At 37.5% G+C, this 17,925-nt stretch overlaps 1 protein-coding gene and 1 pseudogene across 4 annotated transcripts in view; both read right to left on the reverse strand.

Annotated features, from left to right (window-relative positions):
* Nucleotides 1-17,925, reverse strand: part of ATRN (attractin) — a 121,929-nt gene that overhangs the window by 87,279 nt on the left and 16,725 nt on the right. For all 4 annotated transcript variants that reach the window (XM_074346983.1, XM_010972801.3, XM_045508535.2 and 1 more), the window contains exon 2: nucleotides 1,129-1,212. In XM_074346983.1, the coding sequence (XP_074203084.1) occupies nucleotides 1,129-1,212 (84 nt within the window). The remainder of the gene's footprint in view (nucleotides 1-1,128; nucleotides 1,213-17,925) is intronic.
* Nucleotides 1,222-17,728, reverse strand: LOC141574026 (small ribosomal subunit protein uS12-like; annotated as a pseudogene).

Raw genomic sequence — 17,925 nt, forward strand, 5'->3', positions numbered from 1 at the left:
TAAATATCATATAATGAAATAATATATCAATATCTGGAAGACTTGCATAATTCAGTGAACCAGTATTTTCCAAATGTTACAAATTTATGCATGAGTTAAAGACTCATTCAAACTACAAGAAAATCAATTTTAATTTAACAAGTTCTAAAAGTTCATTAACATTGTTTCAGATTCCACAATGCAATTTAGTTTTAAGAAATTACCACCTGTCCAGTTTTGGTGTAGTATCAAAGAAGATTATCCACAATTATTTAAAAGGGCTATTAAAAGCTCCTCCCTTCCCTACTACATATTCAAGTGAAGCCTAGTTTTCTTCACATACCTCAACCATAATAAAATATAACAAAGTGAATGCAAAAGAAAATATGATAATCCAGCTGTCCTCTATGAAGTTAGACAAAAAAAAGACACTTACGAAAATGTAAGACAATGCCTGCCATTCCTCTAATTTTTTTAAATATAGGGTTGTTGTTTTCTTAAAAATATGTCATTTGTGCTAACACAGTGGGTTTATTATCATTCCTCTTAAGCGAATTAAAAATAGTATCTCTTAGCTTTAGTTCCTAACTTGGTAAACGCAGATATAACCCACATAAGCAAAGGTTATTTGGAATTCTCAAAATTTAAGAATGAAAGCAAGTTCTGAGACCAAAATATTTGAGAAGACTGCTTCAAAGGCTTGCCGTGAAGGGAAAGAAGAAAGAAGGCACTGGCTGGAGGAACACAGGGGGACCAGACGAGGAGCAGTAACAGTTACTCTGATTTTCTTGTCCACAGTAAAACTAGGTATGTAGAAAGACGACACAATATTGTAGTTTTCTAATGCTTTAAGCAAACCATTTAAAATACTCAACAGTTTTTTTTAACTATTGCAATTGAAAATATACAAATTTCTGGTATGTGCAATTCATTTGCAGCACAAAATCAATGCAAGAGTTGTTTTTTTTTAATTAACACTGAAGGTTAAGAAAAATAAGGAAATCAAATTCACCTGTCAAAGAAAAGATTATCAAATAAAAATATTTTAAGTACTTCATGCTACAGATTATTAATTTTACTTATTGGAAAAGTAATTTCACAATGAGTGCTATCCTGAAGAAAGAAACTAAATTAGCCATTACTACTTACTGTCCTTCAATGAGCCATGTGCACTTCGTTTTATATTTATAATTTCCAGGTCCATCTGTTATAAACCCAGAAGATCCAGTTAGTCTGCAATTCAAAAACAAAAAACAAACAAAACAGTTAAAATGTAAGTCCATCAGAATTTTCACATGTTAATTCTCAATACAACCAAGTTAGGCATAGCAGGTACGTTGATATATACCATGACCAGAAGAAAATGACTGGATGGTTACACTCAGATTATACAAACCTGGATGAAACAAATTCTTGCCATACACTTAAGAAAAAGGGGATACAAACATATTAAAACCAACAGGAATGAACAAAAACATCTAAATCTTTCTAGCTGAGATAGGAAAATCGTACTTTGTACCATTAAAAAAAGTCCACAAGAAGTTACTTATGAGTTGGTTTTTAAAAAATAAGGCCACACAGTTACTGTCACAGAAAAAGTGTGTTATTACAATAAATTACACTGGGGCCAGTGTAATCATGATGGGCAAGCACATCAAGCCTCAACACACAACAGACGCATCGTAGCCATTTAGCTGCTTCTTTTGAACGGGCAATCTACCACGCTCCATAGCAGTGTCCATCAGCACCTGTCTTCCCACATGGGTGCCAAGCCTGGAGTTTATCAACATTTTTAGGTCTTGCCAATTTGATAGGCACATCTTAGCATCTCATTAGTATTTCTACTGGTTGGTACCAACCCTAATGTTTGAATATCTTCTCAATGTTTTGATCATCTGCATTTCCTCCTTTGTAAATTAGGATTCCATATTCTTTGCCCAATTTGCTACCAAGCTGTCTTCCTCAAATTAATCTTCAGAAGCTCTTTTTATATTAAGGAGCTTCCATTTGTATGGTAAACGTACTATATCTTTTCAGTTTAATTTTTTTCTCTTTATAGTTTGTGTCTAGTATCTTTTGCTACACACAGAAATTTTTAATATTTGAGAAGGATGTTATTTCCTTTTTCACTGCTGTTTCCAGATCATTTTTCCTCCCTATTCCATCAACAATGTCAGCCTTTCTGAAAAAGTTGCTCTCTCCTGGATCTGCCTCCCTTACTTTCTAAGTTATCTACTGACATCCCTGTTACTCCTCTTCATCAGCTCAAGATACTAGCATCAAGCTCACTGACTTCCATTCAACCATATCAACATCCAAGATGCTCCATCCAAAACCTAGCCTCTCCACTTGTTAACTTTACCATTAACAACCTTTCCCCTATCCCACTTTAGTCACCCACTCTTTTGAATGCTGCTGTTAGCAATAACAGCTCTATCACCAAAATCTCCAGACCTACACTCTGACTACCATCTCTGCTGTCTCCTGTTCATTTACTTAGCCTAGTTCCCCCTTCGAATGAGTCTTCAGCACCATGGGGACCTCCAAGCCACAGAACTATCACTTCTTTATGTTCATCGCTCACCACCTACACATTTCCCTTTCCCACTTACCCAGGTATGATTCCATGGTGCATCACCATTATCAACCGCGGCAAATCCCTCGAATGCTTTGCATTCTCTGTCTGTTGTACTTGCCTGATTCAGACGTCTCCACGTCTTACTCCCCAACATCCATTCCACCCCCAAAAACTTAGTCTAAGCCAGTCATGGTTTCCCATGCCCCTTACTGGTTAGAAACTTGTATCAGTTAAGATTAAGTTCTGCTGCAACTGATAGAAAAACCTAAATAGTAATGGCTTAGCCAAGATATAAAGCCCAAAGGTAAGCGACCCAGAGCACACAAAGTACTTCTATGATCATCAGGAACTAATTAATGTTCTTCTATCTTGTTGCTCTGTCATTCTCAACATGTGGTTACCACCTCCTAATCCATAACTGCAGTTATTATTTCCATATTCTACCCAGCAGAAAGGAGGAAAGAAAACAAGGCACACTCACCCTCTCTCAAAGACAAACATGACAATTCAACTCACCCACTAGCCAAGATTTAGACATACCTAAATACATAGGGAGGCTGAGAAATCACAGATGACCAAGTACAAGAGTAGTGAAAAATCAGCACTTTTTACTAGAGAAGTGGAAAAAGGCTATGAAGGGTAATTATTTCTGTCATAGCATGTAATCTAATCTTAGATGTGAGGGGAAGTCTGATGGAGGGCTTCTAGGAAATATTTTCTCATTCTTAAGAAAGACAGTGCAGTAGACAGGGAGATATACCACCTAGATCTCCCTTTCAAGAAAGGATCTGCTGCCGCTGCAGAAGGGAGCGCGGTCAACAGTCAGCACCCAGCTGTCAGTTTCATCAGGAGCTGCCTTGCTCAGGTCACGCCCTTCCCAGTTCAGCCCACACCAGAGTGGGTATAAAGGCTGGGCATTTCAGTCTAACATGGGACAACTCTGACAGGCAATCCCTGCTCCAGAGCCCCCTTTTGTCAGGCCTGCACTGAAGCTCAACTTCTTCCTTTGCCCAGTTCTGCTTCCTGCCCCTTCCTCTTATAGATGTACCTCAAACTCCATCTTAGCAAATGCTTCCAAGAAACCCAACCTACAACAGACATCCATCCAAAGAGACCATCCTTCTCCCTCTGGACGTTGCTACATTTGGATTTTACTACAGCCATCATGCTATAAGCCAAAACACAAGCCAACATCAAGAAGGACAAATCAAAGGAATGCCAAGGTCCCTGAAGAGCCATACCAACCAACCACAGAGACCAGCCCAGTTTTATGGTAAATAAACTTCCCACCGGTTATCGTTTCAGTGTGCGTGTGCACGTTCGCGCATACCCATGGGCTTTCTTGATTCTTTGTTTTAGGCTCTCCTAGTTCAAAACAGTCTTGCGGCTTTCCATGCTTGTTTTGCCCCTAACAATTTCTACAGATTCACAGGGACATGTTCAGGTATTTGCAAGTCTGTATCAAGTTTGGAGAAGAAATAGGTCATTCTTATTTTAAATATTTACTTCGTATCTTCAAACATACACACTTACATAATTTTACAGGTAATGAATAGATATGATCACAGACAGGCTTTTTGGTCAACTAAAGGACAACCCTCCCTTTTTAAAATGATCTCCCCAAGTACTCCCCCTCCTCTTCCCACCAAGAGAAACATTTAACCACCTAACAGGCAATCTTAATTATTTTTCTTCATACTCATGAGCCCGTGTATATGCATGGTTCTCTTAACTCAGTGTCGGTTACACAAATTAATTATTATACAAGCTTTTCTGTATCTTCCTTTTTTCACTCAACAAAAACTTTGTGGGAATCCCCCCAACTAATCAGGAGTTGGCCTACTTCATCCTTTTTCATGTAGCATAATATTCCACCCAACAAGGTATCACTTTTTTTCTGTCTTTCTCCTACTAACATTCATTCTGTTTTCAATCGACTGTCATTATGCACACTGCTGAAATAAATATCCCTCTGCATATGGTCTTACTTGTGCTTTTATTTCTAAGGAAAGAATCTTAGGAGGATTACTTGGCCAAAAGGCACATGAATTTTAACTGTTAACCAGGTTGTCAAATTATTTTCCAAAAGGCTGTAATAATTCACTTTTGCACCAGCAATGTATGAAAATATTCTATTCTCCATATCCCCTCTGTATTAGGTATTCTTGCTTCTTTTAAGTTTTACCAGTTTTTAATTAGAAAGTCCCTGTATTTTACTGAGTGGCCAACAACTGGTTACTGAAAACTTAAAAGAGACTTGAAAGAGGAAGGCCAGGAATATGAAACTAAAATTTCAGGTTGAGTTTTACAGTGTCACTGGTGATCTAGGTATGGACACTGGTAACTCCTCTGTCCACTTCACCAGCAGTAACACAAAGGCATCAAATTGAAACATACGCATTTCAACAATATAAGACTAGAAACATAAAGAATTAACCACTTGCTATTACTCATTTCCCCATTCAAGAATACACAGAGGGTAATTCCACGATGGAAATGAATACAAGGGAAATACAGGAATCCTCCATAGGAGACAGGTTTCGAAGAAGTCATCATAACTCTTTCTTTCTCATTTACTTGTATTATTACCAGACAGTGTGGCCTGTGAAACCTCAACTTTTCTCATCTCTTAAGATTTTCTTTATGGTCAAGTACCTTGAACATTGATAAACTTTGTCTAAACTTCTCTGGACATTAAAAAAAAAAGACAATCTATTGTAGGAATGTATACTTACATATACACAGATATAATTAAGTTTACTGGTGCATTATTCAATTTCTTTATATTCTTACCTTTTTTTTTATCTACTAGATCTAATTCTGAGAAATGTATACTGAAATTCCATACTATGACTGCTTTATCAATGACATTTCTCACTTATTTTTGCTTTCTGTATTTAGCTGTTTAGCCATACAAGCTATAACTATTACATCTTCATAAATTATGCCCTTTATTGTGATAATAACCTGTTAACCTAGTTTGATGCTCAAATTCCACCCTGTCTATTATTATACTGATTTTTTGTTGTTTTCCTGGGCCTTGGATATTTCTCCAACTCTTTATTTTTCTTATTTCTTTATAAAATTTTCAAAAGTTTGTTTCTTCTAAACAGGATATAGTTAGGTTTTGTTTCTTTTTTTTTTTTTTTGCATATGAAAATTTATTACTACCACACTCTGTCAAAACTTATGATCTTGGTCTTTCCTTTTTGCCTTTGTACAGGGCCAAAAGAGAGACGCTGGCTACTCTGACCACCTTTAAAGCAGACTCCAGGGATGTCAGCAACAGCATAACCTTTGCAACCAAATCCAGCAACCAGAACCTCACCATTTTCCTCAATAAAATTCGAACAACCATCACTGGGCACAAAGGCTGTGATACTTTTTGCCATTCTTGATTAGCTGAACCCTGACACACTTCCTGATGGCAGAATTTGGCTGTTTGGCTTCATTCAACCCCTACTTTTTCGAGCACAATTCCCTCAGCGTGAGAAGCGCCTCTTTCAGGGCTGTGCCCAAATGGGCTTTCTTGTACTGTTTATCACGCCACTTCTGGTCTCTACGGTGGCTGCAGAGCTTCCTGGCAGAATGAAGACCACGACACTTGCCCATCCTCCCGGCGCCACAGGCCTGAGTGAAAGAAAGCTAGGTTTTCTTTCTTAACCTAGTCTGACAGTTTTCCTGACACAATAGTCTATTCACATTTAGTATAATGACTGCTATACTGACTTGATTCCTTCCAATCAAATTTTTAAATCAACCTTAATGAGGAGTAATTTACACACAATAAAATATAACCTAAATAAATGTACGATTTGATAAGCTTTGATAAATGTATACAAATACACAACCCCCCCAAACAAGACATAAAACAGTTCTGTCACCCTACAAAGTTCCCTTAGACCTCTTTGCAGTTAATCTCTCTCAACACTGATCTTGTTACTATTACTGTAGACCAGTTTTATAAAACCCGATTTAATGAAATCACACAGAGACACTTCTGTCTCACTTCTTTTGATCAGCATGTTTCTGAGTATTGTGTGTGTCAGTAGTTTGTTTTTTCCTATTGCTGAGTAGTATTCTACTGTGTACCACAAACTGTTTATCCACTGTCCTATTGATAGACACTTGGATTATATAGTTATAGGCTCTTATGAACAAAACTGCCAAGAACACTTGCGGACAAGCCTTTGTGTGGACATGTGTAGACATTTCTCTTGGATAAATACGTAAGAAAGGAATCACTGGATCAAAGTATACATATACATCTAAATTTCAAGGAACTGCCAAATGTTTCTTATGCTTCCATCATCAAGGTATAAATCTTCCCTGTTCTCAGGTCACCAGCACTCCCGCAGCCTCCAGAACAAATCTCTTCAGCAATATACTGGGCCTGCGGGAGTCAGGAAGACCTGCTACACTCCATGGGTGTTAACATCGTGCTTTCCACACCTGCAGCTTCATGTCCTTGCGCCTTGCTACACCGGCCCAGCTACACACCAGCTCTCTGTGTCTAGAAGAATCTTAATAGAATCTACATCATATAGTTTCCTATAGGTCTCCATAGCAAGCTGGCTCAAGAGCAGAGCATTTGCAGTTAGGAAAGCCAGGGAAGAAAGCTTCATTCAGGCTGCCGTGTTCTTTCTCCTTCTTGTTAAAATCCATCCGACTGGATTTTTCTGTTCTTTCCAACAAAAGCATCCAAACTCTTATTTCACCAACTCCAAGATGAACATTTTTTTCCTAACAGCTCAGAAATCAGGATGCACTGTAAAATCAATGGCATGTCACAGTTTAAGACAGTGTTTTTAATTTCTTAGTAATACACGAGATAAGGGTACATTTTACACTCAATGGCATCTTAATAAGCTGCATTTATACACATAGCAAACCCTAAACCTGACTGAACCCAACTCTCTACTTACTTTGTATATGAAACCAAGCAGCTAAATAAGGCTAGAGACACAACACTGTGCTGACTGGAGTCACTTCACATTTATAAACACAAATCTCAAGTAGGTTCCCAGCATTGCAGGACAATCAATCATTTCATTTCACTGGTCAATTCACTGTTATACCTTATTATCTTTAAACTTTCCAAACCCTCTTCCCTCTCTTCAATTTTAGCCGATGATCAATGGATTATCTCACTTGTTTCATGTCTGTTTACCCCCAGTGGAATGTAAATGCCATGACAACAAGAATTTTTGTCTGTTCTGTTCATTATTTCCAGTCCCTAGAAGTGTGACTGGCATCCCAATGACACAAAGTGAATAGCTGCAAAAAGAAGAAATAGATCAGAAGAGAACTGTATTTTCTTCCCATTACTAAATGCAGGTATTTTGCTTTCCCCCAAGATCCAATGAATAGGGTCACACCCTCTACCTGGGCCCATAATCTTTAAACTTTACTCAGTTAAGGGCATCACCAGAAGAAATCTAATTCTAAACCCCACCCCACACTTTTTCTATCTACTGGATAAACATAACACAAGTTGTTGGATTCCCTTCTTAAAAAACACACTTATTTCTCATGTTCACAGGCTACTGCTTACTTTCTTAACTCTGCATCAAAACTCTTCTTGAGAATTATCTACTCTCACTGACAATACTCTCACCTCCTGACTTCTTAACCCATTCCAGTGGGGTCTAATCCTCACCCCTCCTTTGGAATTCTTTTTTTAAGGTACACAAGAGTAAACTTCTTACTTCACTTTCCTGCAGCATTTGAAGTATGTGATGACTCTCTCTTTTTTTTTTCATTTAATCTTTTGTTTTCTTTCTGTTTTATTGAGATATAATTGACATACTGCACTGTATAAGTTTAAGGTGTACAGCATACATAATGATTTGACTTATATACTTCATGAAATCACAATAAATTTAGTAAACATCCATCATCTCACACAGACACAAAATTAAAGAATCAGAAAAATATTTTCTTCCTTGTGACGAGAACTTAGGATTTGCCCTCTTAACAACTTCCATATATAAAATACAGCAGTGTTTATCTGCTGGTGGGAATGCAGTTTGGTGCAGCCACTATGGAAAACAGTGCGGAGATTCCTCAAAAGACTAGGAATAGACTTACCATATGACCCAGGAATCCCACTCCTGGGCTTGTATCCAGAAGGAAATCTACTTCAGGATGACACCTGCACCCCAATGTTCATAGCAGCACTATTTACAATAGCCAAAACATGGAAACAGCCTAAATGTCCATCAACAGGTGACTGGATAAAGAAGATGTGGTATATTTATACAATGGAATACTACTCAGCCATAAAAACCGACAACATAATGCCATTTGCAGCAACATGGATGCTCCTGGAGAATGTCATTCTAAGTGAAGTAAGCCAGAAAGAGAAAGAAAAATACCATATGAGATCGCTCATATGTGGAATCTAAAAAACAAAAACAAAAACAAACAAACAAACAAAAACAAAGCATAAATACAGAACAGAAATAGACTCACAGACAGAGAATACAGACTTGTGGTTACCAGGGGGGTGGAGGGTGGGAAGGGATAGACTGGGATTTCAAAATTGTAGAATAGATAAACAAGATTACACTGTATAGCACAGGGAAATATACACAAAATGTTATGATAACTCACTGAGAAAAAAATGTGCCAATGAGTGTGTATATGTCCATGAATGACTGAAAAATTGTGCTGAACACTGGAATTTGACACAACATTGTAAAATGATTATAAATCAATAAAAAATGTTAAAAAAATAAAATAAAATAAAATAAAATACAGCAGTGTTAATTATACGTATCATGTTGTATATCCCTAGAACTTCTTGACCTTATAACTAGAAGTTTGTACCTTTTGACTACCTTCATTCTATTCCCCCTCCCTCCATCCCCCCCCGCCTCTGCTAATCACAAATCTGATCTCTTTTTCTGTGTGTTTGTTTGTTTTTGAAATATAATTGACCTGTTACACAACATGGTACTTCGGATCACAATTAGCTACCCTATGTCATCATACAAAGATACTTCATATTAACGACTATATTCCCCACACTGTACATTTCATACCTGTGACTCATTTATTTCGCAACTGTAAGTCTGCACCTCTTAATCTCCTTCACCTATTCCTCTCCTCCCCCTACCTTCCTCCACTCTGGCAACCATGTTTGTTCTCTGTATCTACAACTGTTTGTTTTACTGTGTTTGTTCACTTGTTTTGTTTTTTAGATTCCACATATAAGTAAAATCATACAGTATTTGTCTTTCTTTTATTTCACTTAGTATAGTACCCTGAATATCTATCCATGTTGTCACAAATGGCAAGATTTCATTCTTCTTACAGCTGAGTAATATTCCATTGTATACATATACCACATCTTTATCCATTCATCTATTGATGGGCACTCCATATCTTGGCTACTGTGAATAATGCTACAATGAACACAGGGGTGTACACATTTTTTTCTAATTGGTATTTTCATTTTTTTTGGATAAATACCCAGGAGTGGAACTGCTGGATCACAGAGGAGTTCTATTTTTAATTTTGTCAGGAACCTTCATACTGTTTTCCACAGTGGCTGCACCAATTTACCACCAACAGTGCATTAGGGTTCCCTTTTCTCCACATCCTTGCCAATACTTGTTATTTGTTGCCTTTTTGAAAAGAGCCATTCTGATGGGTGTCAGGTGATTTCATATTGTGATTTTGATTTGCATTTTCCTAATAATTAGTGATGTCAAGGATCTTTTCATTGCTTGTTCACCATTTGTAAGTTTTCTTTGGAAAAATGCCTATTCAGATCCTCTGCCCATTTTTTAATCAGGTTTTTGTTGTTGCTGTTGTTCTTTTCATATTGCGTCATATGAGTTCTTTGTATATTTTGGATTTTAAGCTCACATCGAAAATATCATTTGCAAATACTTTCTCTCATTCAGTAGGTGACCGTTTTGTTGAGTTTCCTTCACTGTGCAAAAGCTTTTTAGTTTGATGTAATCCCATTTGTTTATTTCTGCTTGTTTTCCTTGCCTAGGGAGACATATCCCCCAAAAATGACTAAGACCAATGTCAAATAACACACTGCCTATGTTTTAGTCTAGAAGTTTCATGGTTTCCTGTCTTACATCTAAGTCTTCACTCCATTTTGAATTTACTTTTGGGCATGGAGTGATAAGAGTAGGCCAGTTTGATTCCTTTGCATATAGTTGCCTCTCCATGTAAACTTTAGAATCAGTTTGTCAATATCCACCAAAATAATTTGCTAAGACTGTGAATGGGATTACAATGAATTTATAGACCAAGTTGGGAAGAACTGGTATCTTGACAACATTGAGTCTTCCCAACCATGAACAGGCAACATCCTTCCATTCATTTAGTTCTCCTTTGATTTTATTCATCAGAGATTTATAAGTTTCCTCATACAGCTCTTAAACATATTTTGCTAGACTTATACCTAAGAATTTCACTTTTGGCTAATGTAAATGGCTGTTTCTAATTTCAAATTCCTCTTCTTCATCGCAGATACATAGGAAAACAGTTGACTTCTGTATGTTAACCCTGTTTCCCATGCCTTTAGATTTCAAGAGTTTAATTATGATGCATATTTGTGCAGATTTCTTTGGGTTTATCCTGTATGGAACTGCACAGTTTCTTGGGTCTGTAGATTTGGTTCTTTTGTCAAATATGTTCAGTTTTCAGCCATATTTCTTTCAAATACTCTTTCAGCCCCATTCTTTTCCTCCTTTCCTTCTGGAACTTCAATTATATGAATGTTAGATCTTTTGCCCCATAGATCACTTTTTCTAGTCTGTTTCCTCTTTGTGTAGACTGGGCAAATTCTATTGTTTTGTTCTCAAGTTTCCTGATTCTATCCTCTGTTACTGTTACTCTACTAGTTGAACCCATCCAGCAAGTTTCTTATTGTTGTTACTGTGTTTTTCAATTCTAAAATTGACATTTGGTTCTTTTTAATTTCATCTTAAATTTGGTTCTAATTAATTTTATTTGGTTCGTTGCTGATATTTGTTTTTTATGTTTCAAGGTGATTTTAATTGATTTTGAAGCATTTTTATAACAGCTAGTTTAAAATCCTTATCAGAAAACCTAACATCTGATTCATCTTGTGTTGGTGACTGCTGTTTTTTCTGATTCAAGTTGCAGTTTCCTTTACCATTGGTATGACGAGTGATTTTCTATGGTATCTTGAAAATTTTGTCTATTATGCTAGACATCACTAACATACGGAACATAAGAGTTTTATTACATCTTTCATTTGAGCAGGTTATCACCTTGTTTTGTTTTAGCAGGCGGATCCTGATCTACTGTTCTGGGCTACTGTTCTAATGGCAGATTGATTTACACAGCCTTCGTGGTCTTACTTGGCCTGCTTTGTTAACCTGATGCCACTAGGCTCCCACTGGTCCTGCTGCCTGAGGGGTCAAAAGGAGTTTCCCCAAGCCAGGTGTCAGGTGTCTCTTGGTGGAGAAAAGCTGTGATGGCCCTAGGTCGCCTCTCTGTTTTCCAGTGTCTCTGAGTGGAAAATGTTATGTCTTGAATTCACAGAGACAGAGGCTTCCCAGATTATGCCTCTTACTATAGCTGGATCCCTCTTGCCAGTTCCACCCATCTGTCCCTGTGTCTTCTGGGCAGGGGAGAAGCAGCTCAGGCCCATATAGCCAAAAGAGGCTTTCCTGGTCTAGGCCACTTGTAGCTATGTCCTTTCTGCCAGTAGTGCCTACCTTGGTGTCTTTGGGTTGGGGAGGAGAGTCTCAAGCCCTCAATAACAAAGATGTTTCTCAGACTAGAATACTTGCTGGAGCTGAGTCTCTCCTATCTGTTCTGCCCACCTGCAGTGATATCGCTCAGTGGAAAAGGACAGTCTCAAGAGAGGTGGGGAAGGAGTGTGCTTCTTCTCAGCACTCATACTCAGCGGAGGTTCCTAATTGATCCCCCTTGCCAATGCTATCAAACTTGCATGATGTTCTCAGAAGGACTCTCAGTAGATTCAGGGGAGACGTGAGCCTACCTGGACTGTGTTCTGCTGCTAAGTCAGAGGGAGTCAGGAAACATGAGATCTAGGTGGCCTTCTCCTGTAGGGGGGATGCAAGATGCCCTATGGCCATGCTGTTCTTTCAGTCCTAGGGTCCCAAACCAGCTCACCTTCCCAGAACCATTCGGAGTTCTCTGTTGGTTTTCTTCTGCATTGGTTCCAGGACTCATAGTTGAACTTAGCTGGGAAAAATGGGTATATAGCATTTCATCTGTACTTGAAGTCTTCCTATGAGTCTTTTCAATTATCTGTTTTCGCTCTTGATTTTCAGTCAGTTCTTACATTTCATATTTCTGGGTTTTTTATTGAATGCCAGACTGTTTTATAAATATTTATCATGTTAAAAATGTACACTATATATAGTTACTAAATACACATCATGTATTATCACTAAGTATGTAAAAACTATATAGATAATCTGAATTGATGGTTGATGATGGTATCTTCCTCTAGAGAAGATTTATATTTGCTTCCAGCAAGCAATAAAGCTAGGAACAGATCTTAATCCAATCAAGGACTGAGGTGATTTGAAAGCCAGGCTCCAGCTTTTTGTTAGAGCTGATCTATTTTGAGTTCACCCTTAAGCATAAGGTGCAGCCTATTCTTCAGGGTTCCCAACTAAAAGTCTGGGTTCTTTTCCACTGCCCTTTTTTCTTTGCAAGCTCTGAACTCAAATTCTGAACTCCAACTCTGCATGACTACCAAAAACTCTGCTTAGAACATCAGCCTCCCCGCCACCACTTCTGCTCAACCTTTTAGCTACATGTTTCAAATCAGCCAATCACTCCACAGAAAAAGCTACATCAAAAGTTGGCCTCTCCCTCTGTGATGGCCTTTTCTCCAAAATTCTGGTTCTCAAGTCCTTGTTGTCTTGCCTTGCTGTTCTCAGTTGGAGTGTTGGCTTTGAAAAAGCTATTCTACCATTGATAGAAACAAAAATTGCCCCAGTAGCTTGTTATGTGATATTAAAGTATGTTCAGGCTCATATCACAGATTTCCTGTTTCCAACCTGAAATAAGCCATTTTTCCAAAGTCCCCTAGGTTCCTTTTTAGTGAGAATTATTATTTAGAGAACAGAGTCTAACACCAGAAAAGCTTAATGCTACCTAGCTTAGTTTCTGGGCTTTTTCAGTAGAGAGAAGTAGGAAATAGATTTTTAAAAAGTAAAAAATATATCATGAGTTCATACTGGCATTTCCAACTCAAATTTAGGATCCTAGCATTTTCACTCAACTTCTCTGATTTTATCTCTTTTCCATTAAAAAATCTAGGGCCTCAATTCAATACTTATAAGTATTTTCTTACTTTACTTTATGATACACACTTCCAGAATAATAATACCAATATCACTACCAATTCAGAATACTAAAAACAGTTTATGGCATCTTTGCAGCTCTTTGTCCTTGGGAGTATATCCCACTAGAAACATCCATGTTACTATGTTTCAAAGTCACCTGAATATTCTCCATGTGCTTCAGCCTCAAACTTGATATACATTTAGGTTCCCATTACATTCTGCATTTAATTTTTTGGAATTGCCTTTTTTCTCATTTTATTTTTGTTTTATAATATGGTAAAGCATTTGCATGATTCTAAAACCTAGTCCATAAAGTACATTCAGAAGTCTAGGTTTTACACCTGTTTCTTCCACCCTACTCCTTCCCTCCTCTCCTTAGAGTAACCACTTTTATTAGTTTTTGGTTTATCATTCCTTTGTTTGGTCTATGTATATACACAACAAAAAGGTGTATATATTTATAGAGCCCCTTCCTTTGAAAAATAGTAGCAGACAATACCATTGTCTTGCTACTTGCTTTTTCCATTTAACAATATATTCTTGAGATGACCATATAGCTGATATATAGATTATCCTCATTCCTTTCTATAGCTACTCCATTTACAGTACCCCATTGTGTGGATATAACATATTTTACTTAACTAGTACTCTAACAATCTAAGCCCAGGGTAAACTGCTATGGAATTGTGCTTCATAATTTAAGTTCACATAAAAACACAAGTGGTCTCACTGAGGTGGACAGACCAACTAACTTGCTGGTATTCTGGCCTTTGCTGCCACAAAGACATTAACTATATAACCAAGAAACAAAGCAAAGACATTAACTATATAATCAAGAAACAAAATACACTAACAAAGCCCCTGCCCAAACCCTTGATATAGGGTTCTCAACTGGAATATACATCAAAATCACCCACAGAGCTTTAAAAAACACTAACAAATAATATGGCCCCAACACAAACCACTATCAGGTGGAATCCAGCGTTGCTTTGGTGTTAAAAGCTCCACAAATGAATCTAATACATACTGAAAATTAAGAACAAATCTTCCATATACAATCTTGGAATTTCTAGATGTTAAAGTGGCTGAATTTTTGGTACCAATACTAAAAGTATTTCTATATTCTTAAGTTTTATCTTTAGAGAATTTTGATCTAAAAATTTAAACTCTTAAACTCAAAATACAATGAAAAAAGTCCATCATGAAAACGTATAATAGCCCTAAAATGTAACAGATTAAGCATTTGTCCTAATTATTTAAAAAGTAATAAATCTACAACTATTATAAATGAGTGCTTATGCTTTAATGTTTAGGATATCCTACACTACCCATCTATAATGATAATTAAAACTGCCACAAAGTAATATGGGTCCCTCACATTTGTAAAAAATAATAAATCATCTACGTTCAAAGACTCAATAAAAGGGACAACTCCTTTGCTCAAATCCTGAACTCTGTCCTTGGAGTTGTCCTGGACCTGGACCCAGTTCTATCCCCCTAAAGATAATCCCATATGCATTTATGGCTTCATCGATCATCTCTATGCTGACAATTGCCCAATCTGTATTTCCAGCACAAAGCTAGACCCATGTTTCAGACCAGTATTCCCTATATCAAAAATGTAAGTCATTATTGACACAACATTGTAAACTGACTATATTTCAATAAAAATATATCTATGGAAATGTAAAAAAAAAAGTAATTAATTACATCCACTTCTTTTTACTTCTTTTTTTCCACCATTTTTTCATCATCCACCCTATTTTTCAAAATTCCTCAACTCTTCCTTTACCTCACCTCATTCATTCAACCTACAAAATCACTCTCATTTTTGTCCCTCTTCTATCCCCATTTTGTCCCTCTTCTATTCCTAGGCAAATGCCCTAGATCAGATTCTCCTCCTCCAAGTTTGTTCTCCTGCAATAGCTCAGTCCAACTGCCTGATCTGGCCAGTTCTCTACAGAGATATCTTTCATCTTCCTCAAAGGCCAATCTGATTATGTCAAAACCTGCTTGGAAATCTTTGCTTGCCCTAGCACCAACCACAAGGTCCACGGCAATCCAAGCCCAACTTACCTCTCCTGCTCCATCTCAAGCCACTGCCCCCACACTGAGCAGCCCACACTGCTGCAACACTGAATGTCACTGTCCTCCCTCAACTTACCTGCCTGTAAGTCCCCAAGTCTTAGCACATCCGGACTTCATCTAAAATAACTTCCCTTCTTCCCTCCCTCCTTCCTCCCCACTTACTTACTTCAACTCCTAACTACCCTTTCAGATCTCAGTTTAAATGTCCTTTGGAACTCTGGAAACTGTGCCCAGTGTTTTCTGTACTGAGCTGAATGATGTCATCTCTGTGTTCAGAATTATCATGTGGTCTGACTAATACTGATATGGAGAAATCATTGTCCAGTAGACTACCATTTTCTCAAAGACATACCTCATTCCCTTCTTTTTCTCCAGTACCTACAACATCATAGATGCTCATGTAACATTGCTGCCTAATGAGTAACATCAATTCCAGCAAAGTTTCACAACAACAAAATTTTTTAAGCTCTTATTACCAGCAGATTTTACTGTAAGGAAAGTCCAGGATAAATTCTTTCTTTAATCATTTTTTAAAAATTGAAGTATCGTTCATTTATAATGTCATGTTAGTTTCAGGTATGCAGCAAAGTGTTTCAGATACACATAGATATATAGATTCTTTTTCAGATTCTTTTTCACTATAGGTTATTATAAGCAGATTAATTTCTTATATGTATCCATCACAGTCTGGAGAGAAGAGCATTTCAAAAGCTAAAGAACTGGAGGTAGAGCCTTTATTCAAAGACATCTGAACACTGACTCAACTCTGCCCCCTCAGATGAGATGGTGTCTGTGGGTGCCTGGTTTGGTTGAAGAATCAGGGAAGTCCACTTGTTTATGTAAAGCATTCCCTTAAACAGTATATAAAGATTGTACTATATTTTTTTAAATAAAAATGAAAATTCAGAACATAAGAGGGCAGTACAAAAGCAAAAAATTTAGAGTTCCAGAACCAACAAAACTCAACCCTGCAAAGAAACCAGGAGCCAAAAAATATGCCAATATATTCAGCTCTTCTCTGTGTAGACCCCTTGTTTCTTCTAGGTTTCTAGACACATCCCTAACTAATAATTTGAGATATTATATTAATCTTATGGGGGGAATATCTCTTTCCATTCAACTATAGTTCACCTGAAGTGATAAAAGAGCTCAAAATGTTGGTATGACCTCTGTTAGCTTCTTCCTATTTTTTATCAAATATATGACCAACTTATGATACAATTGCCATCGAAGGCTTCCTTAGATTCATCTCTTCATCTCCATTCCCACTGCTACACTCTACCCCAAAACCAAAGCAATTCATAGCAGTCTTACTGACAAAGCCCTTGGCTATCATCACAGCTTCTGAGGGCTGCCCGCAAAGTCTACAAAGCACCCCACAGCCAGAACAACATTCCTAAAGCACCAATGTCACCTTGTCGAGTGTTTACAATGACTCTGCACAGACTATGGAATGAAGTCTAAACTCCTGATTCTGATATTCTACTGAGAACATCAATCCTTCCTCTCACTCTGATAAGCCAGTCCCCATCACTGTCCCCCAAACACTCCACGACCATTCTCATCTCTACTGTGCTTTTATTCATACCATAGTCCCCCTCTCTCCCTGGAGAGCCAATCCAGCAGCCCACACACATTTTCCCCTATCGAGTATATGCTCTCAATCTTTCTTGTGTATCCAATACCAGAATTTCTCAAGGGGCAAAAATAAGCACAAAATAGGATGACATTCAACCGAAGACCAACCCTGCTGCCAACGAGCCCTTTGTAACCATATCCCTTTCAAATAGTCCATGTAAATTTGCAGTAATAAAAAAAAAAAAAAGCAAGAAGCAAAGATAAAGAAACAAAAGAAGCTTAAGGATCCTAACATTTAACTCCAACTCCTCCCAGCCATCTGACACCTTTTATTGGCATACCACCTTATACTTTTCAAAATTTTCTTTATGGTTATTTAAG

Source organism: Camelus bactrianus, chromosome 19 (assembly GCF_048773025.1).
Source record: "Camelus bactrianus isolate YW-2024 breed Bactrian camel chromosome 19, ASM4877302v1, whole genome shotgun sequence".
In the NCBI taxonomy this organism is placed as follows: Eukaryota; Metazoa; Chordata; class Mammalia; order Artiodactyla; family Camelidae; genus Camelus; species Camelus bactrianus.